This window comes from Mytilus trossulus, chromosome 1 (genome assembly GCF_036588685.1).
Source record: "Mytilus trossulus isolate FHL-02 chromosome 1, PNRI_Mtr1.1.1.hap1, whole genome shotgun sequence".
Classification (NCBI taxonomy): Eukaryota; Metazoa; Mollusca; class Bivalvia; order Mytilida; family Mytilidae; genus Mytilus; species Mytilus trossulus.
The window spans coordinates 67,436,311-67,451,624 of record NC_086373.1 but is presented as its reverse complement, the minus strand read 5'-3'; the positions used below and the strand labels follow the sequence as shown (position 1 = coordinate 67,451,624).

General features: G+C 31.0%; 1 protein-coding gene across 3 annotated transcripts in view; it reads right to left on the bottom strand.

Moving 5' to 3' along the window:
- The window catches only part of LOC134683027 (plexin-A4-like), a 95,570-nt gene that overhangs the window by 29,362 nt on the left and 50,894 nt on the right, over positions 1-15,314 (bottom strand). For all 3 annotated transcript variants that reach the window (XM_063542039.1, XM_063542057.1, XM_063542049.1), the window contains exons 7-8: positions 14,490-14,658; positions 4,906-5,002 (exon numbers count right to left, since the gene is read on the bottom strand). In XM_063542039.1, the coding sequence (XP_063398109.1) occupies positions 4,906-5,002; positions 14,490-14,658 (266 nt within the window). The remainder of the gene's footprint in view (positions 1-4,905; positions 5,003-14,489; positions 14,659-15,314) is intronic.

Below are 15,314 nucleotides of genomic sequence, written 5' to 3'. Positions count from 1 at the left end.
GCACTTTTATAATAGACAGACAAATAGTTTCACCAAATATGTAATAGATTCTATATTCATTATTCTTCATAACTTTTACCAAACTTGCAGCAATTGAATCCAGAAGTGCAAATTGGAAGCCAGACAAGGGAAGGCATAAGGAAAGTGGAAAGAATTATAAATTCAATTTTCTGCTAAAAAGTGTTATAAACAGTAATTCCCACACCACCACTTACACTAATAGAACAATAAATATGTGACAACTCATTGCAGTGGGACAGACTGGCATAAAACACCTTATAATGAATATATTCATTTATGTACCAATGTCTAGACAAAATATCTAGGGAAAGATTCGTTTTTTGTTTTTTCTCCAGTCTGAGTGATTGTTCTCGTTAAGCTTTGGAAATTACGATACATGTAAAGACAGTTTTGAAAATAGAATTCAGAATCCAGATTTTGGTTATTAAAATTTCATAAATCACTTAAGAATTATCAAATGTCAAATACATGATTAGTTCTGCTTCTTAAGTTTCAACATATCTTCATACAAATCTTTAAACTTTTTTTACATCATCCTACAATATATCTGATTTCAATATTAATTTTAATCTTTTGACTAGTTTTTTTTTAAAGATTTATTGTCATAAAATGTCAAAGATTATCATATTTATAAAGATTTTTTTTTTTATCTAGAAAACCTAATTTTTTATTTTCAAAACTTTTTTTGGTTAAATTTTAATATTCCTATCTAAATTAATGCAACCTTCATCTAAAGTCATTTTATTGTAAGTCATAAATGTCATTAAGCTGCCAAACCAAATGAGAGCAAACATAAAAGTATTGCAAAAACACTGCATTATAGACATGGAGTCCTAGTTTTTGAATAAATTCCAGATTCTTCTTGCCTTATCTTTTCAAACTGTCACTGAAATTGCTTGATTTCAACCATGAACACTTTAATACCACCAGATACTAATACTTTTATTACCATTCCTTCATATAAATAAAACAAAGATGGCTGATTGATTGCAGCCAAATTGTGATTTATTCTTTTATAAATTGGAGTAAATTAATTGCAAGGAAAAAAACTCTGCATCAGAACAAGAGTGAATCACTAATCATTTATTGAATTGTTAAATCTTCTAATCAACCATGAGCAACAGTTGGCGTTGCGTCTTCTATCAATACTATCAGAGTGACGGTCTTATGCAAAGATTTTCAGAGGCATCCTGTTTCAATGGCCAATTCCAGTTCAATTCTCTAATCAAACCTAAGCAACAATTGTCGGCTTAAATTCTAATTTATCATTGTCATGTGTGTCTGTCCCAAATGCTTTAAAGTGTGAACTGTCATATCTGTGTGACAGATTTCCTAAAAGTCCCACCATATTAGGACAAAATCAAATCAAGCAACGTCTTAAAACTTGATGCATCTTCGTCATTCTAGCGGTAAAGTGTAGAATGTCAAATATTTCTGACATTCTCCCTGTAAGTCTACATAATTTCAAGGCAAAGTCTCAAAACTTGATGTATCTTCAGATATTGTGACAATCTTTCTGTAAGTCTGTAAAATTTTAGGAAAAGTCTCAAAACTTGATCCTTCCTCAGTCATTCCATCTGTAAAATGTAGAATGTCAGATATTTGTGACAATTCTTTCTGTAAGTTAACAAAATGCATGTCAATCTATGCTTTATAATGACAAGTGTACATCTGTAAATTGCATCACGTTCATTATGTCTGGTCCAAAAAAGAAACTTCATGTCTTGATGTCTTGTCAGAAGTGTTAACATTTCATGTTTTGAAATTAGGTCAGAAAAGTGGTTCTCCTTTTTGCAATATAATGTATGTATATGCCTTGTAAGCAGTATTTTTCATGGTGTAATGTTATTTGGAAAAATAACTTTTTCACATTAATGTCTTATCATCAAAATGTTTTTACCTGCCTTGCCAAAAATGGGTTTTTACACTTAAATGCTTGATAAAAATAATCACAGAACAGCACTAATTTCAAACAATTTCAGGTAAAAAGGTTCATGCTGTGCTGTTGGTTGTAAGTCTAAATCATCAAATGTCCTGAAGAAGTTAAAACAAGACACTTAAAACATAGACCACATTTTTTCTGGACATTAATGAACTAAGCAACTGCTCAGACATATTTTTTTTATAAATTTGTATACCCTTTCAGAAGAGCTGGTGCTTATGATATATCAGTCAGTATAATTCTCTCAGAAGAGGTGGTGTAAATGAAATCTTAAGTCACTTTCAAAAGAGTTCCCCTTAATGAAACTGTAGCAAGACATTTAATATACAAAATCAATATAATAAAATAGAAATTTTGATGAAGTTATTTATAGTCCATCTTGTAGTAATACAATTTATAGCGATTATGATACAATTATCATCTCCGTCAAATTAATCATATTAAAAAAGTTGCCCAAGATTTAGCGGACAATAGATCTAATACAGAGAAGGCTATAATTATTTCCATGGCTTATTAATCAGTGTCAAAACTTGTAAAGAAGCATCATTATATTTGCGGAGAATTTTTACGGAGCAAATATTGGCTAATTTGGACACATAATATCTGTGTAAATAAAAAATCAATCCTATTAAATCAGGAGCAATTTCCTGCAATCACTGAGAAAACATTATTAAGTTGACAATATCAAAGTGTCCTAAACAGTTTAACGTTGTAAAATAATTTACATTGTCAATGACATTGGTATTATGTACAAAAGAGTTCTACAATCAAAACCAAACATACTGAATATAATGCATTCTATAGTACTATTTGAGATTAACCTTTATAATTTACGATAGGAACAAAAAATCTGGAAAGGCAAAAAATATTTTGGTATTAAAGGTGCTTGAAATGCTGTTATATTGAACAATGATACTCTGTCATAAAATAACAACCTGAAGACTGTTCTTTTCAAGTATCACCTTTGACACTGGCTTTTGGCAACTTGGTAAAATGACAAAACGGATCCATCACTTCCAAACATAATATGTTAACAAAAATCACATTGTTTGTATGCAAATTTGCATTTTGACATTTTAGTCTAGTTAGCTTTCTTTTCATGTTTTAATGTACAATTAAATTCAAAGGGTTTGCATATGGTCAGATGAATTGAAAAAACTTTTTTATAATTTTCTTCAAACGCTTTGAATACAAAAATAAGCTTTGAGATTGATTTATCCTGTTACAATCTAGCTCACTTATTAAAGGGGGTGGGAATGATCACATGACCCATTTAGGTCAAGGTTCCATTTTTGACAAATAGCACAATGCACAAAAAACATAACCTTATGAAAAAAAATGAGAAATTAACCTCCATAGATAAAGGAAAACGGATAAAAACATGTAGCTATGCACCAAAAACCTTATGAAAATAAAACAAAAAGAGTCAAATGCCATAGATTAACGAAAAACCGATAAAAACATATTGTATTATATCACAATCCAAAGGTAACAGACAGGTGTACAAATATTTACCTAGACACCCTCAACACAGAAAAATTATCAATGACATTCTGGGCGACTGCAGCGTAAGTTTGAACTTCAGGTTAACTCCTTCAGGAAATACCTAATCTTACCTTGCATGTCTTAACACTTTGAGAAGGGGTTTCTGAATGACAACAGAATTTATCGGTTATTGACTGAGTCATATAATGTCTGGTCTATAGTTATGATATGATCGTTTACTTTTGTTGAGTAAGGAAGAATGTGACTTTAAGAAACTGTCCTTAAAAAAAAATGCAAGTCTATCCTAAATTAGTATAATAAACTATTAGCTACCAATCAATCATAAAAAGAAGCAAAACTGCATGCCATCTTCATTGACCACATTTGGATGGTATATAAGACTTGTAATGAACTAGACATTTTTTTTGGCAAAGCTGACACATATGTCTATTTAACGTTACTATAGAATCTATGTTTGAAGGTGAAAATTGAAATATCCAGATTTTTTACTTTTTATTCATTTAAAAAACCAAACTACTATATGCTTATTTTAATAAGCAATAGTCCTAATTTTGGTCTGGTGATAGGGTTATTGAAAACACCTTTCAAAGTAATTCATCTAAAAATAGTGCTGGCAAAAATCAGATTTAACTGACCCAGTAATATCAGCAGAGAAGGTTTCTTTAAAAGTTAATGATAAATGTCACAGACAAACAGACAAAAAGTGATCACAAAAGCTCACACTGGCTTTCCTTTGAACCAAGTGAGCTTAAAAAGAAGCTAAGAGCAAGTATTATCATGCAGTATCTAGCCTATTTATATCAACTTTCAGGATACCAACAAGTATAGAACTCCGCTTGTAATTGACCCTTAATGGAAGATCACGTCTGTCAACTGAAACACAGGAAGAACTCTCTTTGCCAAACTACATGAACTTGATTGTAATTGACAAAAGAAAGAAAAATATAAATCTTTTATCTTATGAACATGAAATGTAATATATGATAAAATAAACCCTATTTCCTCTATTTGTGTCAACACCTTAAGTACCAATAAACTATTGCTTTGTGTTATAATTCAAGTAAGTCTGGGACTGTCTGGCATATTGTTAACACTTACAAAGACTACAACTAAAGATATGTTTACATACTATTATACAATTATAAATTATATAAAAGTAGCTGAAAGGGCCAATCTGTACTGTGATTTTATTATTATTTGTTTTGGACTAATTTTTTAGAGGATTTGATGGGAATAGGTGAACCACAAATGTTATAAGTTTTTAGCAAAGAACAATTTTCCTTTCTTTTTTTTGAATGGAGAATGTTGTAAAAACTTAAACTATTGCATCCTAGTCAACAACAGAACAGTACCCTGACAAGCATAGTAAAGTTTCTTAATAACCAAAATAGCCTCCTGTCCTCCACCATCTAACATAACCCATAAGATATACTTACGCATCATCACTGTGTACCTCACAATCAAAGAAGGTGAAGTTAGTGGACACAAACAAACGTTTGTCAATGACAACAGACAACTTCATAATTATGTGATCTGAAATGGAAAGAAAGAACATCTATTATTTTAAGTCATAAAATGAGCTTCGATTCAAGCATCAGTTTCTGTTATTTTAGGTGATGCGTGTCAAGTTAGCTTTATTGTTGTTATTTTTCTAAACAATTTTTGTTTAATTGTTACTTTTTTTTTACCATTGCATTGGAACTTATGATTATGATTATTACTGCTAGCATATTAAATGGTTGAGAATTAGATGCCACTTGTTTGTTATTTTATCTCAGCAACAATGACAGGTAACTCTTGAAGAGCAGAAACTGTTAACCCTTCCTGAACAGCTAACTTCACCGTAAGATAGTAGCTTGGTTTGTGTCGATCAATTTTTGCATGCTACAAATGCCACACATTTTACAATCAATCAATCCACCTTTAAGACAAAGGGATAATAATACAGATTAAAGTACTGAATTGATCGACTGATTGATATTTAGTGTTTAATGCCACTTTCAGTACTCTTGGATTTATTCTTGCAGTTAGTGTTTATTGATAGAGGAAGCAAAAATTCCTCCAGAGAGAAGCACAACCTTTTGCAGGCTAAGATTATAGTTTTACATAGTGACTTTTTCAAACTACAATGCAATTAAAATCCAGTCTCTGGCGGTTAAATTTAGACAGCAGATACCTATTCTAGATACGATTCAAAGATCAATTATCACCTAGTTTAGAAATTCAAAATTTAATTAAGTTGTCTTTCTGCCACTTAATCCTTTGCTTCCGAATAATGCCCTAATAAGGTGTTAATATACCCAAAGGACACACCCCTTAAACAAGGAAGTATAAAAATATTTCCATAATTTCAAACAATTTGTGAAACATGGACCCTCAGGAGATCCTTACTTCCCCTTGCAAAGAAAACAGTTAACACCATTACATAATGCAGAACAACCTGACATGATTCCACCAACCGTCAAACCGCTTTGCCATGGAATGTAATCAAGAAACAATTCCCTTGATATCACACTATTTTCTTCAGATCTGCAGCAAAGTACATCTATCTAAGTCAACACTTCATGAACAGGTCATTACTAAGATTCTAATCGTCTTAAGTGATATATTCCTCATTTAAACTTAAACTAAAGCTTTACTAATCATTGTTTTATTTGATGTCATTATTGTGTATTAATTGGAAATTGAAAACAGATGTAATTAAAACATATCCGCTATAATAGTGCTTTAGAATCCTTCTAACTATATGTATTTATGTCTTTTAACTGGTACAAATACTTCACATGCTTTTTTTAGTAGAAAAACATAACTTCTTCTACAGCAACTGACCAAGAACAAAACAAAGAAAGTACTCAACTGATATAAAAATTTCTCAAATGTCTCTAATTTCATTAAGGAAAACAAAAGTGTTGTGTGTTACATGCGAACTGCTTCTTGGACTTTTAAAAAAAATGGAGAATTAAAAGAGGTGACCATTCCTAATTAATAGATTGATTTTGTTGAACTGGTTTCTTAAGTTGGTGTCAAAGTTTATAAGGGGATTGATAGCTTAAATTTAAATGTTGGCTTTAAAGGGGTTACACATTATTAGATGCCATTTTTATCTTTAATTTGCTCCAAGTTTCACTTTCCAAAATGAATATTGGTAGATGACATGGTCTTTCTTTGATCTGGACTTATATATCATAGTCTTTATTTTTCATCAGGTAAAACACGCAAATAATTTTCAATTCTGTTATTCTGTTGTAAAATGTTGTATTTAGGTCATAAACCTGATCTAATGTGTGGTTACTCGAGTAGTCCATCCTCCTATAGGTTACCATCATATAGAATTCAATAGTAAAAACATTTTCTGACATTGATATTGTTGAAGTTTTCACTTTCAAACCAAAACCTTTTAAAAATTCATTATTATAACAGTGAATTTGACAAAAACCTTCTGACAACTGAAATGAGATAAAACATGCATGTATTCTTATTTCATTGTCAATCATCAAAGTTTTCTCCCGTTAAAGACATCTATATTATCTGAAATTGAGAGGGGTTGGGGACTGGCACAGTCATTGCTTTGAATTGGGTGTGATATAACATAGTCCTTTTTCTATCAGGTAGAATTTCAAATTCTATTTTTTTATTGTAAAAATGTCATATTAAGGGTATGATTCTGATCTTATGTGTTGTAATTTTACCGCCCTCCTATAGGTTACAATAACATAGAAAAAACTCAACAGTGAAAACATTTACTGACACTGATACTGTTTAAGTTTTCACTTTACATACCAAAACCATTTAAAAATTCATTATTATAACCGTAAATTCCACAAAAACCTAAGACATCTGAAATGTGAGAAAACAAGCATGTATTCCAATTTAATTGTCAATGATTTCAAAATTATACACACCCTTATGTCTTGGAAAATAATTATCTTTTTTCTCTAACAACTTTTTTTTTTAAGAAAAACAATTTAATCAAGATGTACTTGTTGATTCTTGCATCACATGTAAATTAAGCTAATATTCTAATGAGAATAAGCACATGCAGATGTTACATGAATGCAGAAAATATGCATCTTAGCACCATGGAACCTGTGAAAACAGAGGTAACCAAGTAATCGGCAGCAAATATGACTGATTCCGATTACATAATGTAGGGACAAGAATGACAAGTATTCTGATTCTAGTCAACGTTCCCACAATACTGCCATGGTACACAAGACCAAAAACAGGTCTTTTTAAGAAAGAATTCTTTTCGTCTGTATGACATTTATTTAATACTAATTCCTGAGACAGAAGCTATCAAGTTCTCAATTTTGGCGGAGAATTCTTCAAACAGAATTGTCTGGCAGTACTTTTATTCAATTACATTATTAATAGTCTTGAGAAGATGGTAAAACAAGGCGCAGACAATTATTAAAAGTCAAGATTCAACTAAAATAAAGTGTTTGTCAGGAAATATGCAACACAGGGTTGATGGTTATCAAACTACAAAATATTAACCGACAAAATCAGTCATTGTACAAATTTTATAATATGAATAAAAGAAGGCACAGAGTATAATCTCTAAATGACAGTAATCCAAAAATACAACAAACCAAAAGACACCTGAGCCAGTAAGGGTCATCATGCATCCTTACAAATGTATATATGTCAATCTCAATAATTCTACCCCCATAATGAAGATAATTGTTATTTGTTATACAATTCTGCTGTGTTTGTTTTTGGTGACACATTGATTCTAATATCAAAAATGCAGATATAAGGACAATAACTCATAAATATCCAAAAACATTTTTTTTTCAATTTGATATATTATATCTTTAACAATTATCATGTATTAGTGCCAATGCCTTACAAATTAATTCTACAGATTAAAAGCCAAGACATGTGCTGTGATGTATGAATTTAAATTTTTGCACAGCAGTCATCGAGATATGGGCTGTGAGGTGAATCAGGTTAGGCATGTTTATATGTGAGCAGATCTGATAAACAGATGTTAAAATTATGACAAATATGACAACTACTTGTGTAAACACAGTATATGTATACTACCATAATCTTTCAAACCTTGCTTTACATTCTGTAACTTTTTTCTTAAAGGAAAAGCAACATTCCCCCTCCCAAAAAAAGTAATCTCCTTATCATTGGGTTTTATCTTAAAAGAAAAACAACATTCCCCCTTCAAAAAAATTGGAGAACTATTTCCTTATCATTGGCTTTAAAATAACCCCTCAAAACTTCAAGATATCTCAATCTGTCTCAAAACCATTCTAGGGGTACATAAAGTACTTCAAAATGTATGCAAACATGGCCTAATTCATCATCAAATATCATAACCCCTCGCCCTGTCGAACACTTCATGCCTTAATCATCAGCAAATACCCTACCCCTCCAACTGCATGAACTGTCCGACACTTCATGCCTTACTCATCTTGTTCTTAACATTATTACAATCAGCTTGCTCGGTCCCCCCCTCTCCACCCCCTGTTTATGTATCAATGTATATGATGTATATTGTACTTATATAAAACCACTACCAATTTACAATTCTTGTCTGTAACAGCTGTAGAGCGTGTAAACCCAGATAACACTTGTTTTCATACTAGCTACAATTTCCTGTGATTTGCAGACTTATTCTGATAGATAATAATGGCGTTACAAACATCTGTATTTCTGATTTTCAACTCTGTTATTTTTTATCAAGTGTTCAATGAATATGTTACAAAACCAATTCTCCAAAGCAAGTGATAGATAAACAGGTTATTAATATATAAACCTAGTTTTGAAATTAAGCAATGCAGTTTTTGAATATACACCCAGAACAACTGTAAATAGAATTGAAAATGGAAATGGGGAATGTGTCAAAGGGACAACAACCCACAGGGCAATTGTAAAAATCAAAACTATTTATCTGGGACATTGGTTAATGAAAGACAGAAGGCACAAAGGTTCTCATTAAAATGAAATCATTTCTTTTTTCTTGCAATCATAACGAGAAATAAAGAAAAAGTCAGTGAAAAAGTAGTTAATATAAATGAGTTATAGCTTGGATTTACTTATACTACAGGATATGAAATTTTAAAAGGTTCCCAAAAAATTCTTAAAGATTAGAGGTTCTATGCTGCCTTTGCAAAAAATGTAAATATATTCAGAAATGGTGACCCTCTGCTGAGCATTGTTTTTTTTTCTTTCTATGGTCGGGTTGTTGTCTCTTTGACACATTCCCCATTTCCATTCTCAATTTTATTATCGATGTATCCTTATTCTTTGCCCAATATTCCATATGATGATTTTCAGTTTTTAATGACCTTGACCTTGAATATACAGCTCTTGCATGCCATGGTCAGTAATTCCCTAAATTATGCAATGTTATTTTTAATCTCTATGTTGTTGCTGTTACCAGACTATGACACACAGTCATATTGTCATACCAAAATACTTGATGTTATCAATGACACTAGCAAACACACCCACTGTCACATAACAGCTTCTCTCTCCACTGAAAACTAGATTATCTAACCAGAAACCTGCATACTGATTGCATATAATATACTACATGCATACAATATAAATACATCACATGGCAACAGGCTTTGTCAGCTTACAATGTCTAAGAACCACAAGAGAATCAACACCAACACTGTATAACTACTTAACAATCCTATGTCACTTTGTCAAATATTAATCATATCTGATGATAAAAAAAAGTTATTCTAAAAAATTCTTAACTACATGTTTGCATGTGTATCAACTTCCTACCAGAATAAATAAGTTCTAATTTTAAAAAATCTTGTCACTTTGTCCAAAACTAGTCACAATTATAATAAAAACTAATTTATCTTAAATATCGCTAATAAATTTAATTCGCATGTCACTTCCTGAGAGAATTAGCATGGACACTACATTATTTTTTTTTAAATATCTTGTGTCACTTTTAAAAATACAAATCATATCTGGTAATTGTATAAATTTTTATAAAAAAAAAATCTGTTCTTAAAAAATTCTTAAATAATTTTTTGCATTTTTTTTTATTTTTCAGATACAATAAACAAGGACAATTCAAAAATCCTATGTCACTTTATTAAAAATAATAAAATCTGATAAAAAATTAATGTATTTAAATTTTCTAATGTCTGATGACTTCCTTAGAGAACTATTAACATGGACATTGCGTACATATTCTTATTAAAAATCCTATGTCACTTAGTAAAATATTAATCATATACATCTGACCAAATATTCTATTCTTTAAATCTGTAAAAAAAAATATAAGTCATCATAATCTGATAAAAAAAAAAAATTCTGAAAATTCTCAATGAATTTTCTCATATCTATTGACTTTCCTGAATTATATACATTACGAATCAACAGACCCAATATTGATAATATCAGTTACCAGGGATTACTACAACCAGAATATAAATTGTCAAGATTAACCCTACTTGTCACTGTATACTCCTTTATATACACCCTAGTTCAATGTAACCATTGTTTTATGGAATTTAATCAGCAGTGCTTACTAAACCATGACAAGTTCTTGTTTCATAAGGTGTCCCACTCCTTTTGACTGGTAATAAGTTCAACATGAAGTACTTGTTCCACAAAGCATGGATGAATGAATTAAGTTTCAACAGCTGTGGTATGGACTAGGTTACAAGCAACTTACTAGTTTGTTATCAATATTTAACCGAGAAAGTCACAGGTTATGTCAAATACATGTATCATGTATTTATATCAAGCAAAAACCTATACAAGTTGGAAACTTGTCTCAATTATAAGCAGAGCTACTAGGTACTCAATTTCTACCAGTGCATCAGGAAGCAACAGAGGAAAAGAGAACTGTGTGAAACTTAATGATGCATTCCAAACTTTCAAAATAAATAAATATGTTATATCATTTATACTATGTTTGTTTCAATGGTTCACATGAAGAAAGAACTGAAAAAACACTATTAATTGAGAATGCTTCACAAAAATGCACATGAATTTTACATTTTCAAACTCCCCCATAAGTTATTTCTGTAAAGTCAACAAATTAGGTATCAAGGAACATGTTTTTTTTAGTACAACATAATACCACATCTCCTTTATTTTCATTTCTGTCAATGTATAAATATTACAGTAGTAAAGAGAACATCACTAACTTAGCTTAAGTATGATGACTTTCAACACTTCTAATAGTAAACAAAGCCAATATCAAAGTATAAGTTAATTATTTTCATGTCTTAAGAACAAATTCCCTGCTCTTGATGTCCCAATCATTAAACTGAATGGTATAAATGCCTTTAATTGCCAATACTAAACAAATCAAAACTAAGAAGTAAAAATCTGTCTGGCTACACCCAGAGAGACACAGAATTGTGCCACAATCATTCTTAAAACATTAAGCATTTTATGAAACATGAACAACACAAACCCCACCAAAAACTGGAGGTGATTTCAGGTGCACTGGAAGGGTAATGTTTTATTTTTCTATAGTTTATCCCTTTGAAAAATCATGATGCCGAACTAATATGCTAAAAGTTTGAAGCAGAAAACAGTCTAAGCCTTTGTGGCTTGTATCAGACATAAAACATTAATGTTTATATATCTCTCTGACTGTGTTAACAGAAAAAATCTTGCTTATATCCAATCAACTTGAAAAAAATCTTAATTAAAAACCCAAATACGATAAAGATATAATCTTACACAGCTCTGAAAGCACAGTATTTCCAATTACAACCCATCAATATAGTAAGAACTAATCTAAATTTCAAATTTCTGTCCTCTTTTGTAATACATTCTTTTGTCAACATCTAGATTTTAATCCCAGAAGTCCCTGTAGGAAAATATCAATCAATTTGAACATTTCCCCTGAAAAAAGATTAAGGCAATGAACAAAATTCCAGTTTAAAATCCCTCCCTTAATCAATACTAGTATTTGAAAAATAAGACAGAAAACTCTAATGTTCCAATGATTATGTCTGAAGTATAATTATGTCTTTAAGTTAGAATGGCATTAATCCATATGTATCTTCTCAAGGTCATTTGAAGGTTGAGTAGCAGGTGAATAAACATGCCTTTAATTTGTTTCATTAGAATCTTAAATTTTTTAATGACTTTCTTCTCCATCTGTGTAAGAATTCAAAGTAAATTTCCCAAGGTATCTGGGATTTCCGTAACGATTACAACATTATGTAGGACTTATCTATTTAAAAAAATAAACAAAATTTTGAGAGGATGAAAGGGGTGGAAGTCTATAGAAAGGGTAGGTACCCTTTTAACCTTATGTTGATCACTGCATTCCATAACATAGTCTTTTAAAATGCTCCCCAAAAGTATAAAGGACAGTCTCAAAGTATGAAAGGAGACTAAAACAATTCAAAAATGACCTTAGGAAATATAGCCTGACTTATTCAATACAGTATTTGATTTTCATTTAAGGTATCAATTCTGCCTCTTTCAAAGACATACTTGGCTCACTACAACTATACTATATGCAGCAATGCATCAGAAACAGCAAAGATTTCTAACTAGGTGGTCAGAACATACTTCTACCCATGCTATTTCTTATCAATTACGTAGTTTTACAAGTCTTCAGCTTACATCTTGCATAACAAAATCTACCATTAACATCAGTGATGTACTTAACAATTAGATAAAGAAAAGGTGAAACCAATGAGCTAAATACTTGACAGAAATTTTAAAAGGAGGATGTTCACTTCAATGAAAACTTCCCAAAGGCAAGTAAGACAAAAACTTTTTTTCAATTTGCACTTGAGTAACAAGGTCAAAATCTTAATAAATCACCGTGACAATGCATATAGATAACCATCGAACAGAAGTTTAAATTCTAGTCTAAATATTTGTTTCTGTGCCGATAGCATCACATAAAAGTTTAAATATTGATGATCAGCTAACAGACAGGTATGCTATCTTTGTGTTCTCTGCACAGATAAACATCAAAAGATTTATCTGGACATTATAATGAATGAATTTTGAGGTCACATGATAAGGAAGCTATACTGGTCACCTTTGAAACCTCCAATATAGACCAGAAGCAATGGTCATCTGATAAGGAGCATCTTAACTGGTAACCTGTGATATCTCACAAGCAGGGAAACAGCTGTGGTCCAGTTAATTAAGAAACTGTATACTGGTCATGAGTGATAACATATAGGAACAGATAATCAAATTTTTGGGGGGGATGGTCATGAATCATTTTTCAAACTTTATACTAACTGGTACCCTGTATAAACTCTAGAACCAGCAGGTATTGAAAAATCTTCATAAATCTGATAATACTTGCTTGTACTGGTGACCTTTAACATTTACAAACTAAAGTTGGCTATCTTCAAAACACTTTTCTGACCAAATTGGTATTGCTGACAACCCCACATCAGAAGTATTACAAAACAAGGCAGGGAAGGAATTAAGAGTTGGTACTTTTATGTCTCAAGTTGGTTGTCAATTCGAGAGAAGTATTAAGGGGACATTATATTCAATATATATAGGTTCATCAGATAAGGAACATTTGAGACTAGGGAAATCTAACAGAACCGGATATCAATTTGTAAGGAGATGAATCATAACTCTGTGGTTAGCTAATAATAAATATTGTTCACAGGATCAACAATGAATTAAGTAATCTACGATATCTCTAATATCATAGACTACATGTACCGTATACAATTACGACACATGTATCTGAGACATCTTGGGAGTTGTGCATGTACAAGTAATTAACCAAAACTGTGTGGTTAAAATGTAGCCTGAAGCTATTCAGGGTGTGCTTAATTCATATTAAAAGACCTTGATTTAAATTCTATTGCAGGAATATTCCATTGACAAGTAAGGCCTTTGTTGTAGATGATAATAGTTTCACATGGCAACATAGGTTTTAAATTTGCTGCAAAATATTCCTAGTCATATTTTTTTTTCTAAAAAAAGCTGACCTGGTAATCTGAATCAAATATTCAAACATGACCTTGCAACCTAAGCAGCCCCCTACTGGAGCCTCGTTCTGAGAGTTATGACCACTTACCTGCACCAACAGGGAATGATGGGAGCTGATTTGGCAATGGTGTTTCACATGTCATGGTGTTTGATGATGTCCTGTTCGCTTTGGTAGATAGAACAGTATTATATCCAGAAAATTGACACACAACATTTAATGGCTCATATGTTGGTAGATTGGAGATATTTAAAGTTAACTGAAAATAAAAAATAAAATACTAATTTATTACTTTAAAAACAAATTTCATTTCAAATCAATAAAATGGTTTGACTGCGTCAAAGGATCAATGCTAATTTCAATATGAAAATTTAATTTTCCTAATTCTTTCAATTTTCATATGGTATCTTTATCTAATTTGTAAAGCAATTTTGCTCTCGCCAGGAGACAGAATATTTACACTTGAAGCCCCAGTAACTGAAATATCAGCAATATTCAATGATCGTTAACAGCACAAATATAACACAAAGAACACTGCTGTCCTTAAATTCTTTTAGCATGTTACATATTTTCCATCACAACATGCACTAATATTGCATTTACCAATTGAGAATTTCTGAAATGACATTTGGAACAAACAATATTTTAAAATCAGATAGTTTATCGAATGAAAGATGAACAAATTTGATTTAAAAAAAATGCAATATAAATATTAGTTCATTTCTATTCAATATCAAATAAGAACGATTAATAACTTTATCAATCGTAAACGTAATTGACAACGAGTTATGACTACCCTAGTTTTTTTCATAAACAGTAGAGTGCATATCAAATGTATTGTTAACACTTTGTGTCATTATGGCAATTTAATCAAATTACAATTTTTTCAGGAGACTTCTGATCTATGATTACAAA